Source organism: Trachinotus anak, unplaced genomic scaffold (assembly GCF_046630095.1).
Source record: "Trachinotus anak isolate AG129_WGS33_773 ecotype Australia unplaced genomic scaffold, CSIRO_AGI_Tana_v1 ptg000040l, whole genome shotgun sequence".
In the NCBI taxonomy this organism is placed as follows: Eukaryota; Metazoa; Chordata; class Actinopteri; order Carangiformes; family Carangidae; genus Trachinotus; species Trachinotus anak.
In genome coordinates this window covers 554323-576966 of record NW_027273891.1, presented here as the reverse complement: position 1 = coordinate 576966, position 22644 = coordinate 554323, and the positions used below count along the sequence as shown (strand labels likewise).

General features: G+C 43.4%; 1 protein-coding gene across 1 annotated transcript; it reads right to left on the bottom strand.

Annotated features, from left to right (window-relative positions):
* Positions 1-747: 747 nt before the first annotated feature.
* On the bottom strand, positions 748-22039 carry wdr18 (WD repeat domain 18). Its single transcript, XM_071472803.1, has 10 exons — positions 21770-22039; positions 20919-21029; positions 20548-20681; positions 18906-19047; positions 15209-15352; positions 12494-12558; positions 11314-11438; positions 2725-2888; positions 1927-1995; positions 748-988 (listed from the first exon to the last, which is right to left on the bottom strand). The coding sequence occupies exons 1-10, from the start codon at positions 21977-21979 to the stop codon at positions 860-862; spliced, it is 1293 nt and encodes a 430-aa protein (XP_071328904.1). The 5' UTR covers positions 21980-22039; the 3' UTR covers positions 748-859.
* Positions 22040-22644: the final 605 nt, after the last annotated feature.

Sequence of the window (22644 nt, the reverse complement as noted above, 5' to 3'; positions counted from 1 at the left end):
GGAGACCTTTTACGACTCTGTGGTGGCATCAGCCATCTTTTACGGTGTGGTCTGTTGGGGCAGCAGCATCTCCACTGCTCACAGGAGACTGAACAGGCTGATCAGGAAGGCCAGCTCTGTCCTGGGATGTCCCCTGGACTCAGTGGAGGTAGTGGGCAACAGGAGAATGGTGGTGAAGCTATAATCCCTGTTGGAGAACACCTCCCACCCCATGCAGGACACTCTGACAGCACTGAATTTCCCCACTGTGGAACTAATGAAGGCGATCTTATCTTATTTTATCTCTCCAACAGTATTGACTGTAGTCAGATGGTTTTTATTCAGATTATTTTTACCATTCTGAAGATTTTAAGTCAAACTCATTAAACTGATGAGTCTCTGATTTGCAAACCAAAAGATACTACAGACCACTAACTGATCCACAAAGTAATCTGATTACTCAAGTTTTCTTCTCCAGAGACTGTCAGTGCTTCAGAGACAGGAGAGTTCTGGGTTTAGATATCTGTAATATTAGGGTTAGTTACTCTTTGGTTAGTTGATGGTAAATGGGACTAGTTAAAGGTAAATATGTGTTAGTAATGTGGAATAAAGATTAACTGGGTTTGTGAAGGGTCGTTGGGTAATTAGCAGTAGTTAGTTATAAGATGTTAGTGGTGGTTCTGGGTTAGTAATGGGTTATTTATAGTGAGTGATAAGATTTTTGGGTGAGTCAGGTTTAAACTTCTGAGCAGCAACAAACACAAGACATTTCTACAAAAACAAAAGGCTTTTATTTTTTAAACAGAGAGAGAGAGAGAGAGAGAGAGAGAGTGTAACTGTGTGTGTGTGTGTGTGTGTGTGTGTGTGTGTGTGTGTGTGCTTATGTGGGCTTGGTTAGCAGCTGGCTGGAGAAGTCGTACAGATCTTTGTTGATTTTCTTCAGAGTCTGAACTTCTTCTTCCAACTCGGCAACTCGAACCTTCGTGTTTTCACCATCACCAAACACTGACTGAAACAGAACACACACGACACACAGAGACTATGAAGTGTAGCACAGAAGAAAACCCACTATCAGACTGGTCACACCGGTCATACTCTGTTGGTCCTCCTCCGTCCGTTTCTTCTTCACCTGTTATTTTACCCCCCTCCCTCTGTCTGTTAGCAGAGTAATGAATTGTGGGAAGGTTTTCCTGCTGAGGTCACTTACACTTCCTCATATTTAAGATGTCACACTTTTATTCTGAAGGTGAGATAATGAATCATTCTGCTGCATTCAAACACCTGCTGTTTCAGGAAGAAATCTCAGAGTTTGATGTTTCAGTGAACAGCACATGTTGGTCATCATCCGGTCAAGGCAGACGGCCGCCCACCCTGAGCCCGGTTCTGTTGGAGGTTTCTTCCTGTTAAAAGGGAGTTTTTCCTCCCCCCTGTCGCCAAGTGCTGCTCTTTGTTACAGAGAAAAACCCAACAGTTCCCACAAAGTAAGGTCTGGACCTGACCCAGAGATGTTATGCCTTGAGATAATGTATATTATGATTTGGCGCTATACAAATAAAATTGAATTGAATTGAATGTTGCTCAATGATGATGAGAAACAGAAATGATCAATGTTTTAAAGTTTAAATTTCTCTGAGTGAGAAAAGATTTATTTTTACTAATTTGAGGAAAATTCTGACAAACGTGACATGATCTTCTTTGTGAGATTATCAGGGACACCTGTAAGGTCTGTTTTATTTTGAAGTTTTCTGTTTCTTGATTTAGTCGTGACAAATCTTTCACTTAACTAGTAACTAATAAATAATCAATGATTCTTGACCTCAGAGTGTGTGTCTGATAACAGACTGTGATTCAGAACTGATCTGTGGTCAGTCTGAGTCACATTGATCTAATGTCTATGTGACGTGTTGCACTGTAGGATTGTTGGACAGAAGTCCTTCCCCCTCTCACCTTATCAGTCACAGCATTCATCAGAGAGTTCAGCCTGTCAGCTTTCTGCAGGTATGTCTCGTCTTCCTCCTGAAATCACCCAAATAAAACCAAACATTTTTTAATATTTATGGAAAAACAACACCTGCAGTCTGACACTTCAAAATAAAACAAATGCTGTGTTTCAATTCACGTTGTTTGATACTCTTGACACAATCGGTGTGTCACAGTACGGCAACACGCGGTGAGCAACAAGTACATATAGACACTTCTCACCCTCAACAGACGCCATCTTGACTACGAAGAGAAAGGGGAGGGGCCACCTATGTATTTTCAAACAATGTCCATGTCACATGACACAAGAAACACAGGAAAGTATAACGCTCAAATCACGTGAGGAAAACAGCCGAACAGAAACGAACATGGTCACATGATCGCCATTTATGGTGAGGTCACAACAGTTTAATTTGAGACAACACGTGTACTACATGTGAGTACACAGTGTACTACGTGTGTGTCTGTGTCTGTGTTGTGTTTTCACTGTCAGTGTTGTGGTCATATGTTTTGATGGGTCAGGGTGAGGTCAGACCCCTTGATGCCAATTGGCTCGGACCGGTCACAGAGGCGGGGCTGTGACACCTTTAAGGAGTCTGTAATTAAAGGATCATATGTTTCAATAAAGTCATAGATCAGAATCTGTTTCAACATAGTCACTGTTATCAGGACTTGAACCTGATCCAGGTCTAAGCCCTGACCCCTCAGAGAAGTGAAGGTGCCCTGTGTCAGTGTGAGGGGGCGTGGCTTCATCTGCAGACTCACCTGTGCATAGAGACTGAGCCGGACACACACCTCTCCTGACTCTCCAACATCACCCTCAGAAGCGTGCAGATGTCGGCTGAAGCGCGGGAGTGGAACGGCAGGCCGACTGTCGGGTAGGAACATGTTGGCCGGAGCTGCCGTAATGACAACATTCGTCACCGGACCTGAGCACACGGACAGGAAGGGATATCAGAGGTCAGTATACATGAATTCCTCTGTGATGTAACATTCCTGTATTAACGAGGAGAATATGATTTTCTACTCAAAATGGTAAAAGGCCATGTTACAGAAAGTTACAAAACCAGACACCATCAAATGTTTTCTTGGAGCTGGTTCAGTCTCAAACAGGTGGAGCTGGTTCAGTTAAACTGGTGCTGAATCACTTCGAGACTTAACTCTGACAACAAAGGCTCCACATGAAGAGAAGTGACTGGAGCCTGGAGAAAGAATTATTTCACTGCACAAAAAAGGACGAGGTTATAAGAGGATTAGCAAGTCATTGTTATTAAGTCAGAGGCAAAAGTGACAGAAATTCAAAAGGAAACGTCCAGGTCATCACTGAGCTTCCACCTCGGGAGTTCAGCGGAGAGAAGAAAGACAAACTGAGCAACTGTTCACTTCAGTTAGACGAGAAAGCTGTTCAGCCCTCAACAAAGTCTGGACTGTTGAAAAATACTTACAAACTGGTATTCCTCTGGTATTCCTTATACTAGAAGTGTCCAACATTCAGCCCATATATAACTACTCCCTCTATCGGTGTTATATACTTATTCAGTTAAGTCATAAATTCTCATGGTGTGGTCTAGACTGTCCATATTGATCAAGTAAAAGACACCATAACAGAGGAAAAAAGGATTACCGTATTTTCCGGACTATAAGGCGCACTTAAAAGCCTTTAATTTTCTCAAAAAACAACAGTGCGCCTTATAATCCGGAGCGCCTTATATATGGATTAATTCTGGTTGTGCTTACTGACCTCGAAGTGATTGTGTGTGGTACACGGCGCTCACGGCGCTCTGTCAAAATGTTCTAGTACGACTTTGGTAAACTACAAAGCCGCACCGCTTGCAGCATTACGGCTACCGTAGTCAGGAGCGTCGCGGAGTAATACATACTGTGCTTCACCATAATATTACAGTGTGTGTGTATAAGGACCTATAAGGAGTTATTGTGAATACGCTAACGTTTGATTTAGCGGTATCAGACTGTGGTTTTTTTTACGTGTTACAACTGAACAAGGTTGGGAGTTATTGTGAATACGCTCATTAACGTTTGAACAATGTTGAGAGTTATTGTGAACGCGTTTAATAAAGTTTGACTTATCTGACTGTTTTGTTTCGCTTAATGCGCCTTATAATCCAGTGCACCCTATAGTGCGGAAAATACGGTACTTAAAACATTATTTGTCATCCTTATTATTCTAACTTAAGATATTGAAGCGGTACATTGTTAAAGTGAAAATTATAAATGTTATTAGTTAAGAGGCTTGTATAGTTAGCATATTCCAGTTTGGATTAAGTTCAACTTTCATGAGCATTTCCAGTAACAAAAATTAAGCCTCAGCTTCACCAGGTATCGTTTAATAAACAAAATATATTCCAATATTCAGACTTGTAATAGTCATAATTTAGTTCAGTAGTGTTAATGTCTGTTTGGACCACACTTATCTTTCCCTTACTACAAGTTTCCATGGTAACAGGTCATTCAGTCCCTCCTTCACGGCCGCCACGGTGTTCACCTTTGCTGTCACCCTCACCTTGATCCCATGTATGTTTAGCTCTGTAGTCCTGTATCCCAAAGCACTCACATCTTCATGTAATGTGTCTGGAACCAGATCCCCCTCTCTCTAAGCACTGCTTTTAACGCACCATATGCCTTGCGCCTCTCTATGATAATAGCTGCGTAGTTATTGTCAAAATAAAGTCGTTTGGCGGCCCGGTAGTCGAGTGGTTAGGGCACGTACAATGTTGAGCGTAAGACGCTCTTGGCAGGCAGTCGCTGGTTCGACTCCCGACCGGTCCGACTCTTTCCTGCATGTCATTCCCCTCTCTCTACCCCCTTTCCTGTCAGTCTCCACTTGTCTATAATAAAGGCATGAAAAGCCCAAAAAATAATTAAAAAATAATAATAATAAAGTCATTTGCCGTCAAGTTCAACTCTCTGTTGCCAGGCTTTCTTAAGCACCAGCTCTTTGACATGAACCTGTAGAGTTGAGCCTGGAGTTGGCTTCAGAACCAATTCTCTGTTAGCCTGCTGGATTTGTAGCTCCACGCCTTCAGGTAATGTAATGTGTTTCTTTATCTTCCGGTACACCATAAATACAGAGATTATTTCTCCAAGAACGGCTCTTTAGAACAGCTATCTTGTCTTGCATGCTCGTGTTTTCTTTCACCACAGTCAACACTGTGTCTTTCATCTCAAGGCAAGCTGATTCCAGGTCTGTCATTTGGGCTTGTGCCTATGCGATACTCGTGTTTTGATTCTGCAGCTCTTGTAAAACTTCATCTTTAAAACTTGGTTAGATGATCTTTCAGTTTTCTTGACATCATTTTTGAAGTCTCTCAAGTCCCGTCTCATATTTTGTTTGAAATCCATCAGTTCCTTAGAGTCAGACCCTCTAGCAGCACATTTTGATAAGCAATGTTAGCTTCTGCTGTCACTTCCTCGTCACCGCCATCCTCTCTTTGTTTGATGTCCGAATTTTCCTGTGTTTTGTTCATTTTCTTGTCTACCTTATGACTCCTTTGTGTTCTCCCTCCTCTCATACATAAATTGAATTAGATTGGTATTGTTTTTATACTGTTAGGAGATACTTTTCAAAACACAGATTAAAGGAGCTCACTGCTACACATCCATCTTGTTGTAGCGCCAGCAGAAGTCCCCCAAACTCTTATTTTCATTATCCATTCATGTTTTTGGGAATATTTTCCTCTGTAACATGAACAACCAATGATCATCTGTTGTTACTGTTGGGATTCAGTCCAGTCAAGGTGGGGGAGACCATGTTCTTCAAAATCAACAAAAAAAACAAACAAAAACAAAACAACAAAATTATCAGCAATTATATTGATTAGTTCAATCCAACCATAACCTTGTTCTGTTAGACAGGATTAGGTCATCCCATTTTACCTCATCATTGCTATCTTACCCTGTAACCGCCATCTTATCCCATCATTATCTTACCCCGTCACCATCATCTTACCCTGTCATCATCATCTTACCCCGTGACCATCATCTTACCCCGTCACCGTCTTCTTACCATCATCGTCAGCTTACCCCGTCACCGCCATCTTGCCACCATCGTCGTCTTACCCCGTCACAGTCATCTTACCCCATCAATGTTATTTTACAATCCAATTTCATCTGTGTAGCACCAACTCCCAACATACATCATCTCTTTTTACAGTCAGATCAAGACAGTTCACTATGAACCTGATGACAGTGAACTCCACCACTGCTGGTAATGGCCAATTGTGTTTATAGAGCTGGCCCCAATGTTATGGTCCAGCCAAAAACCCCATCACCCAAATCCCAGGTTAAACAGAAGGATGGACTGCTCAAACACCACAGGGCTGTGGTGTAAAATATACAATCTGATGTTCTGCTGACTTAAAATATTTAAACAAACACATATTTAAACCTCACAGTCTGACTTCATGTTCTCTGTCCTTCAGAGGGAGTAAAAGAGTCTTATTGACCAATGAGGGTCCGGTAGAGAGTGAGACCAAATCTTCACTGTCAACTGGTTTCTGTATGGATTACCATTGCTTGTATGGGGTGGCAGTTGGGGTGGATGGTTTTACAGCTGACACCTGAGGTGTCCCTAACCCTAACCCTGATTCAAAATGGTCCTGGCAAAAAAGTATATCTCACAACAAAAGACAAAAGCCCCCCACTACCCCTAAGTGAATTTTAAGCACCTAAACCAACATTATTAATTTAAGGGAGACCTATTTTATTGATTTTAACGGGTCCTCATGAGCCCGTGCCCTACATAGCACTCTTCAGAGTGCTGCGTCTTTTACCTAACCTAACCCTGATTTCCACCTGTTGTCAGGTTGGTCATGTGAAGGTTAAACACTGTGTTTAACATTACCCCTCCACAGAAGCTTTTGGAAAGAAAAACCTCCTGACTGAATGTTTTGGGATTTACCTTGTACAAACACCTAAACTTGTTAGCAGAGAAATAACTGACATGTTTCCCTGAGAACTGAGGTGCATGTTACCGATGGCCTCAGTGACACTTCATCAGTACTTAGTGATAAGTCTGTCGGTAACTAACGTCCTGGCAGATCCAGGACAGACAAGCAGCATTTCATGTTGTTTAAAAAGATGTACAACTGTACCTGATGTTGTTTCTAAAACCTCAACATTCAAAGTTTAATTCCTCCCAAACATGAAAAAACATTAAGTTCAGAAGATCAGATGTGAAGAAATCTGCAGCAACCTGTTCAAACCAAACAAAGGAACCTGAGGCAGCAGCTCTAATCTGCTCAGCCTCCACTTCAGTCTGTAAAAACACTTTCATTCTCTCACCAGAAACAACTCTTGATTTCCAGCTTATCATAAAGAAGACACAAAGAAAGAGCAGCTCTCTGCTCTGCCTTCAATCAGTAAATCAGCAGCCAAGCTGACGAGGTGATGCTCTGCCAGACTCATTTCAAACCAACAAAAGCTTCGAATCACAGCAAGGAAACAACGTGTGGGAGTAGATTTACTGCAGCTCAGAGAGCAACAACCTAAAACCCTCAGTCCTTCCAGAAAACCCAAATCTCTCCACAATACAAACTGATTTCAGCGGAGGAGGTTTTTCTACAGTGCTAAGCCTCGGCCCACTGTCACTCCAACTTCCTGTCTGGGGAATTTTCAAATTAATTTTCCTGAGATTACAATAAGGATCAATTTATTTTAGAGGCTGCAAAACAACAGACCGCTGGGGAAAAGGGAGGATGTTTGCAGTATTGACTGAAGAAGCAGAGTCACGCTCACTGACAAAAGTCTGATAATTAAAACAGGAGCCTGCTCATTTACATACTGAGGCAAACTGGTCAGATTAGTATTAACCCAGCCAACAGAGCAGACCATCGACCAGACGACTAATCTCTGATCAGGTATGTCTGCACAGTAGTGAACAGTTTAAGGTTTGATATCCTGCTGGAGATGATGGTTTGGTTCTGACAGCTGCTTCCAGTCACTTCACGGCAGGAAAATATTTGAATCACCAAACTAACAAATCTTTGTCTCTCCTTGTTTTAGTTTCTGTTCTCTTGGTACAGAGAGGAAAACAGTCACTGAGAGGAAAACAGTCAGAGGAAATAATAGCAGCTGAATAAAACATCGAGCTGCAGAGACAAACAAGTGCTAGGTGACTTCACAGGTGGACAGAGAGAAAGAAGGTAGAGAGACACTGAGAACAACGAGTCCTGCAGTCTGGAAGCTTCATACAAGCAGGTTTTAGTTGTCGGAACAAATTGAACTCAGCTGTTCAGGACCTGTGTCTGTATGTGGACCACCACCATCCCGAGCCAACACATATAACAGAAGCCATCTGTCCTGCTGAAGTGTCCTTGAGCAGGTTCTCTGACCCTCCACCTGCCTCCTCATTAACAGTATCTGAGGACGAAGCTGAGAGACTCAAATGGAAATGTGAAGAGACAACAAGAGGAAGATGAGGACACGCCCCCTCCATTAACATCAGAGCGGGTCAATGGAACGATGTCACGGTCACCACGACAACACAAGATGAATAATTAACAGAGATGAGCTGCAACACAAGGTCAGATACCGTCTATCCCTCTGTGATGTCACAAAGGTCTCACGGACTTATACTGGTCCCACATTTAAACTGGTCCCTCATTCAAACTGAGCATCTGTTTTATATTTCATTTTTAAATCCACCTTACAGGTTATTGTGTCACAGTATAGTCAGGTGTGGTCAGGTAGGTGTATAAGTGAGCTACACCTGAGATCTCATTCAGACAGTAGACTCAAACACAAAACTGATTGTAGTGTGTCCTCCAGTTCTAATGAGACTGGACTCCAGAATGTTTGAAGATCCCGTGTCTGAATTTGGCACACTTTGTATTAAAAAAGACCTCAGGTGTGTCCTCCAGGTGAGTCCAAGCATGTTCTCCAGGTGAGTCAGCCCAGAGTGTGTGGCTGCAGATGAGGTTTTCTCTCAGAATATCTGCAGTGTGTTGGCAGCTCTTCAGCCTCATACTCTCTCAGTCTGATTTATGTCTCCATGTTGGACCAGATTCGGACCATTAGTGTAATTCCAGCAGCCGCAGCCAAGTGGCCAATCAATATTTGTAATTGAGTGGGAGATAATTAGCCAGTTTCTATTACCACAACAAGCAAGAAATATACTTTCACTATTCAGTACAAACTCTCTATCAGACTGTGGTTTTCTTCAAAGAAGAAGACTTTTTTTCTGATTTACAGCAGAGGACATATTGGAGTGAGAAAACCTTTTAACGATGTGATAAAAACCAATCTGAACAACCCATAAAGATCATTTATCTGTGAAATATTTTATCAGATCATCAGTTTAAAGCTCTTTTCACACAGTCTGAAAACATTGTCATGTGTTAAAATCTGAGACACCAATAAACAATATCTTATATTTAACCATGCAGAGGATAAACTGGTCTCAGGTTTGGTGTTACAACAAAAAAATAGATGCAGCTTCACTTTAACGTGACAGAGTCAGCCTTCAGCTACCAGACTCCTCTCCTGTGGAGCCAGCTCCCAGTCTGGGTCCAGGATCAGACCCCCTCTCTACATTTAAGATCAGGCTTCAAGCTGTCCTCTTTGATAAGGCTCATAGTTGGATCTGGCCCAGGTAAGCTCTGAACCATCCTTCAGTGGTGTAGACCTAGACTGCTGGGGGAACTCCCATGATGCACTGAGCTCTTCTCTCCTCCTCTCCATCTGTTCTCATTCATATCACATTAACACATCTAACTAACTCAACTTCTCTCTCTGTAATTGTGTTCTTCCTTGTCTCTCTCCTCTGTGCAGGTCTTTCTGCCTCTGGACCTTTAGAGTCTGGTTCTGTGGAACCCCCTACTGCCCCCATGATCCTGTTCAACACCTGCTGCCACTAATATTATCATTAGTATATATCGTTCTGTCCCCCGCCCTCTTTCTCTCTAAAGCTAGGAATAATTAGCCTGTGATTTTAAAACAACCCGCTTGTCCTTTCATTCCGTGCTGAAGTTAAACAGGTTATGATTTAACATAAATAAACTCTCAGCTACAGCTGTGGTTCCACTGGTATTTGCTGGTATAATCTGATATTAGTTGGTTGTATTTGGAGATACTTGATGGTATTTGATGATATTTGGTGGTATTTTCCCGACATGCAGACAGACATGAAGCAGTTGAATCTGTTCAGCTGAGACGAATCAGTTTCAGGAGCTGCTGTCATGGAGGATGAAGCTTTTCTTTTAACACTCAGTCTGCTTTTATTGTAAGAAGTGTCGGCGGCTGCAGAAGGAAGTCTGAAATGTGATGGAGGCGGGGGACAAGTCCGTCGGTCCAGCCAAAGGAGGGATTATCGTCTCCTGACAGTCCGTTTGAAGTGAGACGGCCTTCAGCACAGAGAGGATTTGGTTAATTACAAAGTGCCAGTCATGATCATGGCAGGGCGTTTCTTCTTCATGTTCCTGTCAGCCGCTGCACGATTGCTTGTTATGAATGAGATGGAAAAGTGAAAGCTCCTCCAGAGAGACGAGGCAGACAGGGTCCAAAGATTCATTAATAAACCAGCAGCAACAGAGGAGGAAGAATTACCTCAACCACAGAGGTTAAATTCACCGTCACCTCTGATTCAGTCTGATTTAAATCTATTCTACTGGTCTTTACTATCCCCACTGAGAGGTGCACACGGCACTGACACTGCACAACAACAGCAACTAAATGGATAAATTTGCAAGAATAAATCAGTAGAACATCAGTTCCAGCTGTTATCACTGCAAGGTTAAATGGACCTGGATCAGTGGATCAATGAGTTGATGAACTGATGAGCTTTAAACGTACACAGCCGAGTCTTGTGTTTGAGCAAGTGAAGGAGCTGAGGATTGATACTATGAAGCAGATGTAAGGCTTTAATTATAAAGGACTCTGAGGGCTTTCACTGTAAATATGACAGAGGGCTTTTATCTTGAAACAGTTCGACAGATTTTCCTGTATCTTATTATTAAAGAATGAGGGAACTCAAGGGCTTTTATTGTGAAGTAGTTGGACAGCTTTTGAGATTTTGCTTAGAAGGAGGTCTATTCCAAATGTATAAAATATATTTTCATTGTTTTCTGGTGTTGGCTTTGAACAGACATGAGTGTAGAGGTAGTTGGAGGCTTGTTGGTTTTAGCCCCAGACAACTAAGATAAACCAGAACCCTCAGTATCAGTGTCAAGGTCTGTTACAAAGCAGGTCCAGTTGTTTGACCGTGACTTCTCTGTAACTACTGGAGCACAAGGTCAGACAATAGCTCAGATTTCTTGTGAGGAGACCAGGACGATCTACACTCAAATAGACTTGTTGGTTTGTGTCAGTGATGATGTCATGCTAACAGGCAGGGCTTACCTTTGTGGGTGAGGCAACGGATGCTCTGTTTACTTTGGATATCCCAGAGTCGAACTGTCTCATCATGTGATCCAGAGGCGAGGAGAGTTCCATCCATGGACACCGACAGACAAGTTACCAGGTTCCTGAGGAGGACCAGACAGTTCAGATTTCCTAACACCCTGATCAATAAACACCTTCAACCCTGATCAACTCTCTCTGGAGTCATAATGAATATCCCTAATCCTGAGTCCCTTATGTTTGTTTCTCTAACACTGTCCACACAGGAGGAGGCGTTTAGGTACAGGTCTCAGTATGGGTCACCTGTGTTTAAGCATCTTTCAGTGCCCAACACACAATCACTGTAGTTAGGAAAACAGTGTTGAAGTGTTGAGTGCATACACAAGGTAAACAGGTAGAGTAGAACATGAGCCGCTCTGCAGCAGCTGTTCAGATGAGTGACAGACAACTGAAAAGCTCTAATAGTGTAGACTCACTGTTCTGCAGCAGCTCATGTTTCACTCAGTCTCTGTTCAATCCCTTTCATTCATTCTGCCAAATACACTGTTGTCAGTGATTTCTTTCCTCAGCAGCTCAACATATTTGTCTGTTATTTCACTCTGTGCCAGTGAATCCTGCCTGTGAACAAGGAAGGAGGCCTTTTGTTAATCCCCATGAACACAAAGTAGGACTGAGAACAAGCTCCAAACCCAGACCAGCTGCCCAGATCCTGACACCTAATTTAAAAAGTGAACTATTTATTACTGATTGAAAATGTAACTAACCACTACAGTGTGGGGAAATATGACACATTCAGTCTGTAACAATCAGTTTTCTCACAGTCTACAGAGACTCTGATCAGGTTATCAGCCTGTGAATCTCTTGATCTGCGACGTCATTATTAAACTTCCCGTCTGTCCAGCTGTCAGATGGATGTTTTGTCTTTTACTCTCTGACATTAAAGAATTTACCACATTCCTAACAGGTTTTATGAAGAATCAAACTGGCACATTTTACACATCTCATGATGTTTGGCTTATTTGTCCCCTGAACTGCAAACATCTCACACTGTAGCATGCTGTTGTCTTTGTTATTCAAGGTACATTGTGTATTTGAAGGTGTTCTGTTTAACACTGGCCACAAATCAGGTCTGTGTTTCTCAGGTCCTGAGTTAGTGTGATTTATGTGAACCTAGTTTCACCTGTGTCCTTTGAAGACCTGGTTACCATCGTTGTCAGACTGGAAGGATTTGTCCCGACTGAGACTCTGGAGAGGGAACAAACAGTTTAAACAGTTAATCTTTATCAACAGCAGAGAACAGAGACAGAAACTGCAGCTCAGCCCCTTTAGTCTCCAGTTCTTCTTCTTCTCCTCCTTCTTCAGTTTAAAGCCTGTTTCTGTTGTTTTATTGGCTGAGTTGTCTCTGCCACTTTGATCATCAGTTACAGATGAGTCTGACCAGCTTCCTCTCCATCGATCAATAGGACAACATGATCAGCTTAGAGACAGACCGATGTCCTGCTGATCAGCATCTCTGTCCACGTGTGAATGAATGTTATCTCTGATCAGCCAATCAGAGAGCAGAGGAGAGGTTCAGACAAAGCAACAGGGGGTCAGTGGGGACACAAGAATCTTTACTGTCAAAGTATGGTGTCATTCCACTGCCACACCATCCTTCTACTGCCCTACATCCTGACATGGGTTTCGTGCCTCATAATCACCAGTTCATGACTAATGATGGTGGTCTCCACCAGCAGATTAGATGGAGGTTAGATTAGAAAACCCTGAATGAAGAGGCCATGTCAGAGCTGCAGCCGCTCACCCGGGAGAAGGAAACCAGGGCCCCCTCATGAAGCCAGAACTGGCAGGGCAACTCACCGGCAAGCATCTGGTGGCTGGGCTTTGACCCATGGGGCCCGGTCTGGCTCAGAGCAAAAAAAACAACATGGAGCCACCGCACTGTGGACCCACCAGCCATGGGGACAGAATTCAGGGTCAGGTGTGATGCAGACTGGGCGGCAGATGTAGTCCTAGGCTGACTGGTCCTAGGGACATGGAGTGTCATCTCTCTGGTGGGGAAGGAGCCTGAGCTGGTGCGGGAGGGGGAGCGGTAACTGACTATATAAAGTTGGGCTCACTTCTACACATAGCAGGGGCTTTGGAACCGAACTCCTGAAGAGGAGCTGGACTCTTTCCCTTTCCGGAGTTGCCCAGGGTGACAGACACCTGGCAGGTGTGGGGATACTCACAAGCCCCAGTGGAGCACCGCAGTGTTGGAGTTTTCCCCGGCAAATGAGAGGGTCGCCTCTCTGCGACTGAGAGTTGCTGAGGGGAAGACTCTGACAGTTGCGTGTGCCTATGCACAAAACAGCAGTTCAGAGTATCAGGCCTTCTTGGAGTCCTTGTGGTGTCCTGGAAAAGGTTCCGCTTGAGGACTCTATAGTTCTGCTAGGGGATTTCAACACCTATGTGGGAAACGATGGACAAACCTGGAGGGCTGTGACTGGGAGGAACGGCCTCCCGGATCTGATATGTGCTTTGTTATTGGACTTCTGAGCTAGTGTACTTGGTACCAGAGCACATTCGGCCAAAGATGAATGATCAACTTTGTGGTTGTATCATCTGATCTGCAGCCATATGTTTTCGACACTCGGGTGAAGAGAGGGGCAGAGCTGTCAACTGATCACCAACTGGTGGTGAGTTGGATCAGATGGTGAGAAAGGCTGCCTGACAGACCGGGTAAACCCAAGTACTGAGGCCCCTATCCATAAGGGCTTCAACTCGCAATTCCGGAAGAATTTGTCGTGCATCTCGGGGGAGGTTGGGGACATGGAGTCTGAGCGGGCCATCTTCAAAGCCCCCATTGCAGAAGCAGCGATTGGGAGCCATGGCATCAAGGTCATCGGTGCCTGTCAAGGCAGCAACTTAAGAACCTGCTGGTGGACACCAGCGGTGAGGGAGGCCGTCAAGCTGAAGGAGGAGTCCTTTAGGGCCTGGTTGGCCCAGGGGTCTCCAGAAGCAGCAGATGGGTACCAGGAGACCAGAGGGGCTGCAGCCTCAGCGGCTGCAGAAGCAAGAACTTGGTTGTGGGAGTAGAGGAGGACTTTCGTTTCTCCTCGAGGAAATTCTGGCAAACCATCTGGCAACTCAGGAAGGGAAAGAAAGGCTTGACTCAGGCTGTGTTCAGCCAGGGAGGAGAACTGCTGACCCAGACTGGAGATGTTGTTGGACTGTGGAAGGAGATTCTGAGAAACTCCTGAACCCAACTGACACATCCTGCGGAGGCAGAGTTGGAAAACTCAGGGGAGGTCTCATCCATAACCCTGGCAGAGGTCGCTGAGGTAGTTAAGAAGCTCCTCGGTGGCAAGGCACCAAGTGTGGATGAGATACGCCATGAGATGCTAAAAGCTTGCTAAAGACTAACAATGCTAAAGACATTGTTAGTCTGTCATGGCTGACACAGCTATTCAATGTCACATGGTGGTCGGGGTACAGTACCACTGGAGTCGCAGGCTGGGGTGGTGGTTCCCATTTTCAAAAAAGGGGAACAGAGGGTGTGCTCCAATTATTGCGGTGTCACAGTTTACCGATGATGAGCTCTCAAGTTTGAGGATTAAAAGTAAATCTGCTGTGAAAAGAAACAACAGTGTGTTGAATTAGAGAAGAAGAAAAGTGCGAGACAGTGGAGACGAATAAATGAAGATACTGATCATCACCAACGAGTTTCTACCCACAGACAAGACCTGATCCCATCAGTGTGAACAAGACCTAGACTACAGACCTGGTCTGACCAGGACGTAGGACTACAGACCTGGTCTGTATGATGTAGACTCCAGGTTGTTATGATACAACATTATGGGCTCTGTGCTGTAGGATGCATGAGATAGGATGTTTTGATGTAATAATGCAGACTCACCTGGCTGCACAGAGACACCTGGAAGATGTTCCCGTCACTTCCTCCACAGAACAGGAAGTACTCGCAGGGGTCAAAGGTTACAGACATGATTTCCACGTCAAAGAGGACAGACAGGAGCAGCTCACCTGAGGACAACTCCCACACCTGGACAAACAGAGACATCAGAGACAAACATCTCAGATGATCTTCACAAAACACAAACCAGCAGCAGCTTCATTCAACATGGCTGCCAGAGAAACTGGAGACCTGGTCCTCAAATACCAGTGTCGTCTCTACTAGGTACTGAGCCTGTTGGGAATTATTTCATACATACAAACCATATCGTCAGCTGATGGATACATGACAAACAGCTGACCAACCGCTGACAAACACAACAGATAAACAGCTAATGATGGTCTTCACTGTGTGTATGTGATCGTATAGGACGACAAGACGACGCCATCATGTTGATGTTGCTGGTTCAGCCGGTCAAACAGCTGCAGCAGCTTCATTTTTCTTTACAGGTAAATAAAGAGCATTTGGATAGGGGGGTGTAGTGGTTGGTCTTGTTGCCAGATGACTTGTGACCCCTGCCCTCCCTCCTGTTCTCAGTGTAATAGAGTTGCTGGCTCTGCAGAACACCGCCTGTGTTTCTGTTCCAGACTCCACTTAAAAATCTGATAATTTAAATTGTGAGCTGTAGTGAAGCCTCGGCTTGTGTTCAACACCTCCTGACCATCCGTTATGATGTCACAGAGAGTTGGCGTGCCATTACTGAGACTCTTCCTCCTGTGATTGATGTCGGAGGAGATTTTACCGAAATTAAAAATGGATCTGAGGATGAGAGGAGACGCTACCTGTTTAAAGATGTGAATCATTCTGATCAGAGTTGATAAATGACGTCAGTCACATCATCACATGGTTAGAAACTGACTTTAAAACAATCCCTCATCAGTGTTTCAGTCCATCTGTGATAATTTACTACATCTGATTATATTCATGGTCTCCATCTAACAGGAGGAGCTGATGTTCAGGCTACACTCACTGACCTGGACAATCAAAGAATAGAAACACCTGTTTCTCTAACTCAATACAGTTCACCACCACCTCTCTGAAACTGAACATTATGGAGGACCACTACAGGACTGCTGGATCAGACCTCATAAACACCAGGCTGGTCTCAGACTGGGACTGATGATGGCAGGATAAACCGTCCTCCTTTAATGACGACGGAGTGATTTGTCGTCAAGAATCAAAACCTGGGAAAAGGAAACTCATGTATGATTCTTTGAGTTTCATAAACAGTATTTCTGATTGTTGTGATGAAGGTCTCACTGGTTTCCTCTCTGGACCTTCATCAGTATAACGTCCTTCTGAAGCTTAGTTCACACCGTTTGTTTCTGGCGTCACTTTCATTAAACCATCAGTCATCTTCAGTCCGACTTTTAGGACACAACCTCCTTACCTGTTCTACTTGTCTGATTGCCATGACGACCATCATGTTATCTCTGTTTACAGCCAGCAGTTCCATAACGAGCTCATTCATCAACATGACGAGGACAAGGTCGGACATGATGGTTTTAACCCCCAGTGACATCACTTCATTCTGCTGTCAGATGACAGTCAGGTGGATCATCCTCAGTCTGAGACTAAAGACCCTCAGAACCACCAAACACCACAGAGGATTCAAGGATCAGAGATCTGGATCCAAAACTGATTCTATTAATAGAAACTAATGAAAGTCTGGTTTGAGCATGTGTCCCCACAGGGTGACCAACCAATCACAGACTAGAGAAGAGACAACAACCATCCACCAATTACACTCAGAGCCTCCGGGATTTATCTCTACTTGCTTCACTTCACTTCCTGTTCAGTAAAGACGTGATTTTATTTCAGCCGCACTTTAATTCTCTGACACAAACACAGGAAACATCACCACAAACCAAACCTCTTTAAAAACGTTTCCAAGTGACAAACAGCCCTTTAAAATCTGGCTTCAGAAAAAGTAGCTGTGGACGGGCCCTTTAAGTTTGACCTCCGACAGTTACAGTCAGGTGAGACTCACAGTTGTATTGCTTCAACCACACACACACACACACACACACACACACACACATTACTGTTAGATCCTGAGATTAACCCTTAATTATCAAGCACACAATCCATTTAGCTCATTTACCAACTGCAGCATGATGCTCGCTTCACCTCAGTACACAGAACACATTCAGGCCGACGTCGTAGTTTGGAGGGTGGATTGGTTGGTTTATTATAATTTTTTTTTTTAATTATATTATATATGGAGCATTGTCTTTGTGTGAATTGATCATTTTGATAAAATTCTATTGAGTACTAACCATCTGCATAAGTGTGTGGGTACTGAAATGAATACATATCTGAGTAAATTTATATCTTGTCTATAACTTAATTGTCCTATAAATAATTATGATTGATCCTTTTTTTCCCACTTCAGCATCTGCCCTCCAAAATGTCTGTGCACAGTCCTGACGATACCAGAAACCTGGAGGTCAGTACCAACACGATTAAAAAGAAAACAAAACAGGAGGCAGGCGCACGCACGCACGCACGCTGACTGATTGATGTTGTGAGCACCCAGCTAACATTATGAGCTGTTGCTACGTTAGCTTAAACAATCTTACATTACCGTTAGCCTTTGATGTCAGACTAGAACAGTTGCTCTCATCAGAAACAGAAGAACCTCATCTCTAGTACCTACAACGCTACCTTCAGGTCTACAAAAGAAGCAGCTCTGTCGCATTTTCAGAATGTTAGCACCAACTTGGTTCTTGTGACGTCTTAGACAAGAGTAGGAAAATAGAGAATGTGTCCTTTAAGTGTGGAGATCTGAACACAGGCTCATTCTTTTTATATGAGTAACCTGCGTGATAGTCAGTGTTGAACCCAAGGACACCTGCCAGCAGGTCTTGTTTACTACTATCATCACCTGTATTCATATTAAACATTTGTTTGTTCAGAAAGTTTTTATGGTTTAAACATGACAACAAACCCAAAGACACAACTTAGTTTTTTGTTGTTGATCAGATAAATGTTCTCAGTTTATCTGCAGAATATTTCATATCTGCGACACGTGTGTTTGCTTTGTTCACAGGAATCACACATAACTGTGCTGATAAACAGTGACTTTTAAAGGTCACTCAGAGCTTTTAATTTGAAGGATCTTGCAGATCAGTAGTGTGTGTGCATGTGCGCGTGTGTGTTTGTGTTTTCATTGTTTCATTTGTTCCAACACCAGCAGGTTTCCTTAGAGGCTACACCCCCCCAGGAGAGGTGTCATCCAGACATGATGTCAACAGTTTACCTGTCCCTCACCTTCTTTTGAACATGAAGATGAATTAATCTGATGATAAGATATATTTGGAAAAAAACAGGAGAAAAATCCAAATAGTTCATCAATGAACGTCTTCATTAGATCAGTGGAGTGACAGCGTCAACTTGATGACAGATGTCACATGATCAGACGTACAGATGTTGAGACCCTCACAGATGTTGCCACATGATCACAGGTTCATTCTTAATCTGTGATTCACTTCAGAATCAAACTAAATCTGGATTCTGATGTGAATCAATTTCTCCTCTGAACTTGGCAATAAAATGTTTTTGTTATGATCAGCTGGGGTCACTGTACAGGTGTTACAGACTCCACCCGTCACACCAGTGCAGGTGTTATTAACAATCTTACCTTGACAGTCTGGTCTAAGGACGCAGTGGCAACTCTGGCCTGAGCTCCCATCAGGCCACAGTGCAGGTCTGTGATTGGTAAAGAGTGACGAGACAGGACATGACGAGGCTCAGGGACGTGGCTTAAATCCAGCTGGATCACACTGTAACAAACACACATGAAACTGTGAGAGTCAAACAAGCTGGGAGGCAACAGCAAGAAGACGGATGCAGCACAGCGAGACAGACTCTGTAGTGGACACAGAGCCCGCCCCCCTCATTACAGTGGCAGAGTGAAGGACCCTGAATAAACTGCTGTCCCACTCCTGCTGCTCACTGTGCACTCTTTAACATCCATGGGCAGATGTTTCACTGAAACAGGTGATTCTCCCTATTTAATCATTTCTGCCTTTTTTTCACTCTGTTCCTTCTGCTATTGTGTCTTTGTTTCTATTGCACGTGGTGGGTTTTATGTGCGTGGTGGAAGCTTCTGGATACCTGAACATCCTCACACTGGTATCCACATTCAAAACCTCCTTCAGAAAACAGGCAATTATGATTCAGGGAGTTTAAGGAACAAACTGATGAAGAATCTCTGATACAGGTTTACAGTCTCTGTTGTGACAGAGACTGGAAGGAAATCCTGGATTTACTGGACCACATTCATGACTAAGACCCGAGGAGACCCAGAGGACTCTGACCTGAATCATTAATGATGTTATTATTACTCATGATGAAGCTGATGAGAGGATGCAGCTGATTTCTCAGCACAAACAATGAAACAATCAAACGTGAAGACAAAAAAGCTGACTGCAGGTGGAGCGATCAGATGATCAATGTTGAACTTCTGATCATTAATAAATCAAACCTGCTCCAACAAATGCAGATGTGTGTGCATGTCCCTTTCAAAGAAGGAGAAGTAGCAGGCTACCCTCCACCACCAGAACATCTGGAGTTTTTAATGGAATTGATTGGAACGGCAGACAAGAGACAGGCGGCGAAGTTAAGGTGAGTGCATGGAAGCACCGTACGTCTTCCAGCAGCGGCATGACAGGAAAAGGGGGATGGGTATGAGGAAATCAGATTCGGAGACCAAGTTGCCAAGAAGCTCCGACTTCAGGAGGAAACCATCCATTAACTGTGAGGACGTTTACTGTTGACACACAGAGACACAACAGCAGCTGTTTGAGTCCAATTGAACGATCGGTTTTAAAAAAAGCTTACAAGATCAAAAAAAAAACTCAAATAAAACTACAGAAGGTTTAAGGTTTCAGAAACCAACTCTGGACTGTGTCCTGGTGGGTCCAGGTGGGCGGGGCTTGGGGCGTGGCTGAGGGTGGTGACTGCTTTGTTGTGACACCACAAAGTCCCAGAAGTCCTGACGGCTGGTTTTAAGGCTCAGTTTCTGAATACAGGCTGTGTGCATTTCTCTGTGGACTGAGGCTTTGATACTTTCACAGTATTAATATAGAACCTAGACCTGCTTTATAATCACAAACACATGGACATCTACCTTTAGACTGGATGGAGCTTTAACATGTTCACACTAATGTGTTCACATAAAAGTGATTATCAAAACCATTTCTGTGTTTAATAGTAATTTTGACTGCAGTTGAAATCACTCAGCCTCAGTTTGATTTCAGGTGTGTCCAGGTGTGCTTTACCTGCACAGACTCCACACCAGAGCCAGGTTGTCTTTTCCTCCAGACACAAAATGGCTGCTGTCGTCTGTGAACTTCAGACAGGTGACATCTTGATAGTGACGACTGAGGACAGACAGCAGCTTACCTGTGCATGCCTGACCCAATCAGAGAGACAGTTTGAATTAGTTCTGTATTGAAATTCTGTACAAGACACAAAACATCTGCCCATCGAGTGGCTACTGAAACAGATGGAAACCAGAGACTGAGTAACAAAAACTACAGAAAATAAATTTGTATAAAAACATGAATAAAAACACAATATTATTTAAATCAAAACCACGACAAACATAAATAAAACCACAGAAGAAGCAGCAGAGTCTGAGCTGACTCACCTCCCACAGGTAAACAGCCTCAGCAACTCCAGCAGCCAGGAAGAGTCCATTAGGTGAAGCTATCAGACAGGTGACAACACCTGGGCACACAATCTTCTGCTGCAGCTGATCCTGCAACACACAGGAAGTCCTGTTTAAAAGCTGTGTATATACAATATACAATAAACTGTAACACACTGAACAAAGTAACTTAACACTGTACTATATTCAATACACAAACCGATCAATAACCTGTATTTGTTCTTATGTGTCCGATGTTTTTGGTTTTAATTTTATGAAAAAACCTGCTTAAAACAGCATCTTTTCAAAATAAATGTCTTAGACTAATGTAAAATAAGAGCAGATGCAGGAGAACAGAGTAACTTACTGAAGGTAAACCTACACACCTGTATGAGTTCAGTGACACAAAAACACAGCACACACAGCCTGTGTCACCGAGCTGCAGAGAGAAAACATACAAACCTTTCAAAAATCTGTGTTGGTTGATCAGCCATCGAACGTGATCACAGAATCGTTACCACATTTTACTTCATGTAGTCAAAGGTTCAGGGTTCAGGGTTCAGGGTTCAGGCAGCTGCCTCAACCCATCACAACGATGGGCTTCAAGCCAAATTCAATGAAGTTCGGTGGATCGTTTGTTTGTTTGTTTGTAGTTGAAATAACTAGCAGGGCTGCTACTGTTATTAAAGGCAGCCTGGCTTTTTTAAATAACACATTTTTGAACGGGGTTTGGTGATGGTTTGTTTGTGTTCAAGAGCGATTCTGGGCTTTTACCGCCACTTGTTCCCGGATAGGATGGTGTGTTAGAGAGGTGAAATGCAGCAGATGTGTTCAGATGAGACGGTCCGTACCTTCCTCTGAATCTCCCAGACATTGATGAAGTTTTTGCCGAGCTGGGCGGACAGCAGGAACTCCCCGCGGAGCACGGTGAGTGTCCGGGCCGAGCTGTTCCCTCCCCGGTATGAGAGCAGGCTGGAGCCGCTGTGGAGGTCGAACACGGTGCTGTTCCACAGCTGAGAGCCGGAGTCGCTGCTCACCACCACCTCCAGAGGAGCCGCCATGTCAGTCACACAACGCACCGCACACACGGTAAAACCAAAACCGGCTGTCTGCTCGCACCACTACACGTCATATCCGGGGCCCGGTGCATTGTGGGAGATGTAGGAGCGGGGGGGGGGGTCATCAACGAACGAATCTTTTCTTTTCAAACTTTATTCAAGTTTAAATTAAAATAGTAAAGGTAACAAAATAAATCGGACTTAAATTTAAGGTTAGTGAAAACACAAACAGAAATAGACGAGTGTGGGCAATGAAAAAAAACTACAACTCTGTTTTCTGTGAAAATTATAATAACACAGATTTATATTTAAGGAAACTACAGTTGATTAAAGCCACGTTCAATACAACAGTAACACTGACGATATTAGATCATATACAGATAATATACAGTAAGACTGAGATATTAACAAAATAACAGATGTGTAGTTTCATGAGATCTGTATTATCAGAGTAAAACAAAACTTTAAGAATAACTTAATAACAAAATAAAAACACTAGTTTCAGGGATTTAAACATAGGCCTATATAGAAACAAACCAAGATAATAATAATAATACTAATAATAATAATAATAATAATGAGCTCCAGTTTATATAATCATTGAGATTCAATGAGAGCATCAAAACTGTTTCCTCCACAAGTTCAGTTATTAAAAAAACATGTCTTTG

Coding starts and splice junctions, on each gene's coding strand:
- wdr18 (XM_071472803.1), bottom strand. CDS start 21,979: ATGGCGGCTCCTCTGGAGGTGGTGGTGAGCAGCGACTCCGGCTCTCAG. Junction 21,030..21,769: donor TCTGGGAGATTCAGAGGAAG/GTACGGACCGTC, acceptor TGTGTGTTGCAG/GATCAGCTGCAGCAGAAGAT. Junction 11,439..12,493: donor CAGGTCTTCAAAGGACACAG/GTGAAACTAGGT, acceptor GGTCCTCCTCAG/GAACCTGGTAACTTGTCTGT.